Below are 8736 nucleotides of genomic sequence, written 5' to 3'. Positions count from 1 at the left end.
TACTCATTTTAGGAGGTCTTTCACAGTACTCATTTCATATCAAGGAAAATTGACCGAAGTAATGGGATTATGAGACATGTTGAGATCCCCTTCTGCTGAATACTGTTTCTAACTGGATTGAGGACAAAAGCAATGAGGGAAAATATGCATGAATGCATGACATCACATGGATGTTATGAGCACATGTAAGAGAATGAAGAGTATCTCGATGTTTCTTCCAGAGGATGCTGATTATCATTTCTTGATCAAATGCTTGAGGGGATGGATTTCAATTTTATTCTTGAATCGTTGCGAGAGGCACTTTCATCAGCTGATGAGTACAGTCAACTCCTCTTACGAGTTAAGATTGTAGTGAAAGTGACTGTTGATTATGTAAACTTAGCGGCATAAAACAAGATTACTAAATGGTTACTGTTTGAATTTCTCTTGTCAGCTATACTGCTGTAATACACTTGAACATGCATGATTCAAGACAAACATAAAGAACAACAAGCACCATGGCACACTGCAGTATCTTGTACATGGGAAATTCATAACATGCATAAGACTAAATTTGTTTTCCTTTTTAAAGGAAATGTCACCCTCTTCATTCATTCCTTTTCAATTTGTTTGTTTGTTCAAAAGTGCCACTATCTTCAAACAACTTTGATCAGAAACCAGATTATCGGATAATTAGAGGATATCCCAGATGCTATTTCTGGATTTCTCGTGAACTATAGGAGGAAATCTGAATTTGTAGGATTAATCTCTATAAATATGTTAAAGTTTCACATAAACAGTCTTGAAGCTAGAAAGAATTGCATACACCTCCTTGAAGAAGCATAGAAAAGGTTATGCATCCTATGACAGGTTAAGGTTTCAATAAGTTTTCTTGAAAAACAGGGAAATGTATATATTTTGGAAATAATTGATTGAGATTTTAGTCACAGAACCTCTGTTATAGACATTTATTTACCAGGAACAATTGTTCTTTTGTGCGCGCGCGCGTGAGGAGAAGCCTTTTGTAGCTGAATTGAATAACAGAGCTAGATTATTTACCGGCAATTCAATATGCAGTTTTGTTCCACGAGCGTTTGGACTTAAAGATGGTAGGAAGAGATGCCATCTTGATAACCCATTCATGCCACACTTAAACAGAGCCATGCTTATGACAACTAGGAAGTCTGAGACTGATTTTATATTGTGATAAATGTTAAAAAAAATGCCCTATGTAAGTCGTGGTTTTTTTAATACTGTCTATTCAAGGTTTAATTCGTGGATTACTTGGTAAATATCCTCACAAAGAAGAGTCAAAAGACTCTGAGCTTAAACCAGAGGAATTTTTTGAGACACCAGGGATGACCCCTGCAACTAGCGCAAAACAGTAAGCTTTTGAAATCAAGAAATTTTTTTTTCAGGTCAACAACTTGAGTAATTGGATTAGGTAACAAATTAATTAATTATTTATATGCAATAGTCTCAAATAAAAACAAAGTCTAATAGGCAGGGATCGATTAACACACGGACTGATTCTTACATATCCTATCCTTTTTCACATATTTCTTTATGATTATCTCATATTAACAACAAAATCAGGCACTGGTTTTTCTCTGCACTGCTGAATGGAGTTCCAGCAGGCAAAATAATTAATGCATTGTCCACTCTTCATCTCCCTTCCCTCTTTCTATTAATAGTTTGTATTACTGTTCATTCTCTCCGCAAATACAAGTTGATCCTGTACATGAGTTCTTCGAGCTCTTTAACCGGGCATTGCAGAAGAGAGAGGGATATCTTATCGAGCAGTGCTGTTCAGGTTACAAAATGCAGAGGTTTGTCATAAATTTTGATGGTTTGAGTTGTCTTATCAGTTAATATCCATAATTATATCTATGTTATTGAAGCAATTCCTACATATATATTGAGCTGATGTTGCTTGGTTAGTGATTGAGGAGGTGGAGGTGGTGCCTCCACAAGTGATGGAGGTTCAGCTCATGATACTCTACACTTCATCTACCATACTGATGCTTACTTCTGGGAAGCTAAGGTATCATACCATACTAATTCAATCGGTGATATAAACAGATAATTATAGTGACATAAAGATTTATGTTAACATTGTCTTTCAACATCTCTATCAGTATGCTTATAAACTAATGTTGAATTCCTGGAACTTGCAGAGACAGATGCCCCTATCTTTGGCCATGAAGCTGGAGGGTATGGTTTTTGTACTTGTATTGAATCCAATTTATTTCAGGATCTTTTGCATCTATTTTTTCATATAACTATTTCCATATTACCTCTCTTGGGTATGTTGCCTTAAGTTCAATTAGATATCATCCTGTGGGCAGTTAAATTTTGATGTAGTTTATCTAATTTCTTTGACTGTGTACTTCTTGTATAGGACATTTTATCTTCCTTATCCATTTTTGTTAGTTTTCGCTTGACATTACTTCTGTAAATCAAAGAAAAGAGAGAGGGGGCAAAAAAACTTAATATAAAGATCCAATATGCTCTCTTTTCTAGCGGAAGGCTTTTGCTATATCATTTGGTGACACACCTTGAATTCATGAAACTTGTGTTAGAGGACCCTGCAACTGCACCAGAACATTGAAGTTATGTTGAGGGGTATAATTTTATAATCTAACATGCCCCACAGGTTGAGGGTCCTTTTTGAGCTGAAAATCGGACTCACAGAGCATTACCTATTTTTAAATCTTCCATAGAAATTCGTGCAGTAAAATTCAAACATGGGTTGCTTTGATAACATATCAAAGTATCATGCCACTGCACCATAACTCTGAACTTGTGGTAAGGGTTGAGGGTTGTAATTTTAATCTAACAACTGGAAGGAAATAAATTCAAAAAGCTGATTGCAATATAAGCAGCCAAATCAAGTTTGAAATGCAGAACAAACAGACAACATTTTGAAGCGAAGCTGTTTCATCAATTTAGTGATGCTTTTCAGTTAATTTAAAGAATAATTTTACCTTTTTTTAACCAAAAAATAAAATAAAATAAAAAGTCCTATGTTGTTATCACCTAATCATGATATCTTATTTATAATTCTTATCGATTTATGTTGTTATTACTCTTGATAAAACTTAAGATCAAGCTCTGAAGATGATTTTCATATTGAATTTATCCTTTCTGTAATCTCCTGCTGCGTGTCATCAGTATTGTGGAGAGCATAGACGACGGTGTGGCCGATCTAACACCAAAAGGCCACATCCTCTCGGTCTTCAGCGGAGAATGCAAAGAATGTGCTCATTACAAATCCGAGTTGGAGAACAGTATGTGCGATCTCCTCGGAATAAACACTGAATGAGGAGTGATGATCAGCGATGGGCAGTCCAGGTTCTCAATCAATGGCAAACCCATCTACCATTTTGTTGGAATCTCTACCATTTTGTCGGAACCTCTACCGTTACTGAATTGATCGTAGTACATGCTGGCTGTGTAGGCATGGTCAACCCTTGGCTCCCCTCGATGAAGTCTGCGCTCTGAGTTGTGGCATTTCAACAGGTGAATGAATTTCAACTGCGGAGTTTTTTTATAAATATTGAGGTGCACATAATAAATTTGCATTAGTTATAAACAAATAAAAATTATAAAAAATTGTAGGTTATAGTTCATTAAAATAATAAATTTTGAGGCACACAAGTTGAATCTATATTCGTAAAGAACAAAAATCGTGGGTAGCTTAAGAAAATCATAAAGTTTCATGTACACAAGATATATATGCATTTGTATGAAATGAGCAAAAATTGACAAAAACCGTGAGTTATAGCTTATGAAAATAGAAAATTTACATATACATATATTAAATATGCATTCATGTAATCAAATAAAATTTGAAAAAGCAATGAGTTATAGCTTATAAAAACTAAAAACTTTGATGTGCACATAATAAATTGTTACTCATTAGGAACGAATAAAATTTGTCAAAATTACATATTATAACTCATGAAAATACTAAAATTTTTGTTATGGTGTTCCCATCCATCCGAGTGCAACTCAATGCCAAGCAACGGACAAGTATACTGCTGCATGCTATGCCCCAATTAACTTGGCGGCCAGAGACTAGTAGGGATGACAACTCAGCCGATTTGTCGAGTCGACATCCTTTCATGTCGACTCGAAAGGCAGTACTTGTCGCCCCCTTTGTCGAAGATGACTCGCCACGAGCCCACTCGACCATTTGCTGGACGCCTCGTGAGGGCGACTTGAAAGGTGTTACTTCTTAGCGAAGCTAAAGGGAAACTTCTGCCTCAAGTCTCTCTCACTAACAACGTGTTAGCATCGTATTTAATGCACGATAGACGCATCATACCTCTAGCCCTAATAGTCTCCATGACTCATCGGGCCACGCTGGCACCGCCATACCACCACTCACTTCTCGCTTAATGCTGAAGTGATCTTTTCCCCAATCACCAGCCGACACCTATAAAGCAAATGCTGACGCAATAGTCAGCCCATACTTCGCCACCGCCTCTCAGTGCTCGGTCGAAGTGACCAATCTATCATTATACCTTTGGTATATATACAAGTATTATTCGATCTTTAGAAGGGGGATCTTGATCCAAAATCTGATCTTTTGAGCAAATCGTTTTGCACATCCAAGAGCTCTCATAGTTCTTACTTTTATCCTACTCAAGTTCATCAGCTAACTTGATCGTTGGAGGTATAACAAAGGAATCAAACCCCGTCCTCTCACGAATTTCTACTTATGCAGATTCATCAATCTCACTCAAAGAACTATACATAAAGTCGGATAACAAAGCGGTCCCTCATCAATCCTCAACAACCTCATCCAAGCACAGATACATATTGACTGTGTGATCACTAGTACATCAACACTTTTAGATATAGATAATAAATTAATATTCATTCAAGACAAACAATACTTGACAAAAAATCATCAGTAATAGCTCATGATAGTCGTGAATTTTGATGTATGCATAACAAATTTACATTCCTTCAAAATAAAATAAAATATATAAAAATTATGGATTATAACATTAAAAAATCATAAATTTTGATGTGCACATATTAAATTTGTATTTGTTCAAAACAAATAAAAATTATCAACTTTCATGGGTTATTGCTAATGAAAATCACAAATACTGATGTACACATAATAAATTTGTATTCGTTCAAAACGATAAAAAAATAAAAAAAGTCAAGAGTTGTAGCTCATGAAAATTATAAATTTTTATATATACATAATAAACTTACATTCATTGAAAGCTAAAAAATTATAAAAAATTGTCGGCTATAGATCACGAAAAATACATTTTGAGTTTACATAATTAATTTGTATTTGTACGTAATGAATGAATATGACAAAAATTGTGAGTTATAGTTCATGAAAATATCAAAATTCTTGATATGCATATAACTAATTGGCATCCATTGCAAACAAATGAAAATTGAAGAAAGTCATAGATTATAGCCTATGAAAATAGTAAATTTTAATGTACACATAATAAAATTGCATTCATTCAAAATAGTGAATTTTAATGTGGGTTTTATAGCTCATAAAAATCACAACTTTTAGGGTTCACTAAATTAATTTTCATTATCTATAAATGAAAAAATAATCAAAAAATCATGAGTCATATATAGTTCATGAAAATAGTAAATTTTGAGTTGCAAATAATAAATTATCGTACATCACAAAACAAAAAATTTATAAAAATCGTAGATTATAGTTAATGAAAAACTTGAAGTTTGATGGACATAAAAATTTGCATTCGACAACAAATAAAAATTGTAAAATTATGTTGATTATAGATCATGAACGATGTAAGTTTTAATGTACGCATAATAAATTTGCTTTTGTAGAAAATAAAAAATTTGATAAAATCGTGGATTATGGCTTATGAAAACTGTAAATTTTGATGTGCACATAATTAATTTATATTTGTTGGAATCAAACAAAATTTATCAAAATAGTGGATTGTCACTCAAGAAAATCGTAGATTATGATGTATATGTAATAAATTTGCATTTGTTCAAAACAAATAAAAATTAACAAAAATTATGGGTTATAGCTCATGAAATTATAAATTTTAATATACACAATAAATCTATATTCATATGAAATAAATAAAAATTGACAAAAATCCCGGGTTATAGCTCATGACAATTGCAAATTTTGATGTACAAATAAATTTATAATGGTTTAAAATAAAAAATTGATAAAAATCATAAATTAGCTCATGAAGATCATAGATATTGATGTACACATAATAGGCCTGTATTCATACGAGATGAACAAAAATTGACATAAATCGTAGTTTAGGGCTTGTGAAAATCGCAAATTTTGATATACGCACAATAAGTTTGTATTCATGTAAAAGATACAAAATTAGTAAAAAATCTTGAGTTATAGCTGATGAAAATAATAAATTTTGAGATATACATAATAAATTATCATTTATCCTAAATGAATAAAACTTGATAAAATGTCACGAGTTATGTATCATTAATAATATGAATTTCGATGTACACATAATAAATTTATATAAATTTGAAATGAAAAAATTGACAAAAGTCATGAAAATCTTTAATTTTAACATATATATAATAAATCTGTATTTAATGGTTTGTTGGAACAATATCTTTATTAGATGCACATTTAAGGTCATGGGTTGTTCCCACAATATACTTTCTCCCTCAGTTGCTGGTTTTAGTCAATTGGGAGTCAAAGTCAACAATAACTATTAACCCAAGAAGTTGTGTTGGGTGGTTGTTTTTTGTATAAGGTCTGACAGCTATAGACATGTCTTGTTCTGGCATTTTCCCTCCATTTTGAGCTGAAATGGGCGGAAAGTCACTGTAGCGACAGGCCTACTAAGGTTATACCATCATTTACTTTCGTCCCAAATATATGATGTTTGGGAGACTTATTTAAGAAGAGTGATTGCTAAGTTCACAGAAGCAGATGAAGACTGAATTGAAATTGGATGGAGAAGGTAAACTCCATACTTTGCGTGTTATGACATCAAATATCAGTATTAACAAGCACACACTGGCACAAAGATACCAACCTTCCTTTATTTATTCATAGTCCATAATGCTACACTTTCAGACTCAACCCTGTTCTTTATTCATGACTCTGTGCCAAAGAGAGACGTCTATACTTCAAAAGTCAAAGTACAGAGTTATGAGCACACAACTCTCTCCCCTTTGTCACATTCTCTCCCACAAGGACTTCATGCCCAGTGACGTCTACTGAATCCCCAGCGCACCGTTCCAGATTCCTTGCTCATTGACCTCAGCGTTCGAGTCCACTATCCCCTCATACACGATTCTATTGTACATATCCCCGGCCTCCAGTTGCAGCCTCAGATCCTTGACGTCCTCTCCGTCGACATCCTCATTTGATACAATTGAATTCTTCTCCACGAGCTGTTGAAACATTGACGATTTCAGTAACAGACCAAGTGCTGTCGGAGATGACTTGTTGCCGCCTGTGGTTTGGTACGGCATGAATTCATGTTTGCATGACAACTGTTGCACGTCAACTGTGAAGGCCCTTCGATTTGCTAGTGAAATTTGCGCATCAACATTGCTCGGAAAGATGTTTGCTTGTAATTGTCCAGTGTTCGGCTGTGCTTCCTGTGGGTTGTTCATGATATTGGAAATGCCCGGCCTGAGCCACCTTATGTATGTGCTCAGGTCGAAGTTGGTAACTGCATTGATCCCTCGATATTCAATTGCTGCAATGTCATAAGCATGAGCAGCCTCTTCTTGAGTGCCTGATAAGAATATGAGAGTTTGAGATGTGTTTGTTGTTTACAAAGGAGGATGAGACTAATTGTCATTTTGAACTTTAGGTATAGAATATTTACTGTATGTTCCAAGGTAGAGATATTTGTTCCCGAAAACTCTGCCAATTCTCGCTTCCCATCTTCCATTATGATGATGCCTGCGTGTTATCAGACACATTTGGATCTTGCAAATTTAGTATTGAGTTTTATCTTTTAACAGGAATTTGAGCTACTCTTTGGAGGTAAAGTACATACCTTGCAACTCCTCTATACTTGGATACACCTCTTGAGAAGCCACTGCTCTTTCTGCAATTAAACAATATTCTTGAAATTTAATTGAAAAAACTTAATTAGATGATAAACAGTATTAAATATCTGACAATATGCACCTTCTTAAAGAGGCTAGATACTCTTCTTTGGTTACATTCTGCATTATCTGTAGCTCTTTTTCATAATCTGTCACCTGAAATTATTTCAAATTGATTGGTACTTTGTGCTTGTTGTGTTTATGTGATATAATTTTCTAAGGCTGAATTTTTATTGATAACATACAGGGAAGTTTGTGAAGGTGGTAGGTCCCCAATACTTGAGGGCAGCTAGATCATAAGCTCTTGCTGCTGATTCTTCCTCATCATATGCACCAAGGTAAACTGCGGTAGATTTCAGACAACATATAATAAGTTTTCCTACAAAACTGAGATTCTTTTAGAGAAAAGATGATAAAATTTCTGGCAAATTCACCTTGTTTTCCCTTCTTCCTTTGTGTAACATTCCAGGATCCTTTATCCCATAGATGAGCTTCAAACCGGCCAGTCCATCGATGTCTGAGATGAAACTATGTCTATTAGCTACCCATTGAAGTTATGTGCGGTATGTAATCAAAGTCTTTTATTATCTATGGTAATGGGCTCTCGCATACAGTTTGAGGAAGACTTTAAAGTTATTTACAAATTAAAGATGGAAGATGTAAAATTTGGCACGT

General features: G+C 34.3%; 1 protein-coding gene across 1 annotated transcript in view; it reads right to left on the bottom strand.

Moving 5' to 3' along the window:
- The window catches only part of LOC109820830 (AP2-like ethylene-responsive transcription factor At1g79700), a 2647-nt gene continuing 987 nt past the window's right edge, over nt 7077-8736 (bottom strand). Inside the window, 6 exon segments of the mRNA XM_020387022.1 lie at nt 7077-7742; nt 7836-7912; nt 8010-8060; nt 8144-8217; nt 8307-8404; nt 8496-8578. Coding sequence (XP_020242611.1) covers nt 7213-7742; nt 7836-7912; nt 8010-8060; nt 8144-8217; nt 8307-8404; nt 8496-8578 — 913 coding nt within the window. The 3' untranslated portion in view covers nt 7077-7212.

The sequence above is a fragment of the Asparagus officinalis genome, chromosome 8 (genome assembly GCF_001876935.1).
Source record: "Asparagus officinalis chromosome 8, Aspof.V1, whole genome shotgun sequence".
NCBI classification, from domain to species: domain Eukaryota; kingdom Viridiplantae; phylum Streptophyta; class Magnoliopsida; order Asparagales; family Asparagaceae; genus Asparagus; species Asparagus officinalis.
This window is presented reverse-complemented; position numbering and strand designations above follow the sequence as displayed.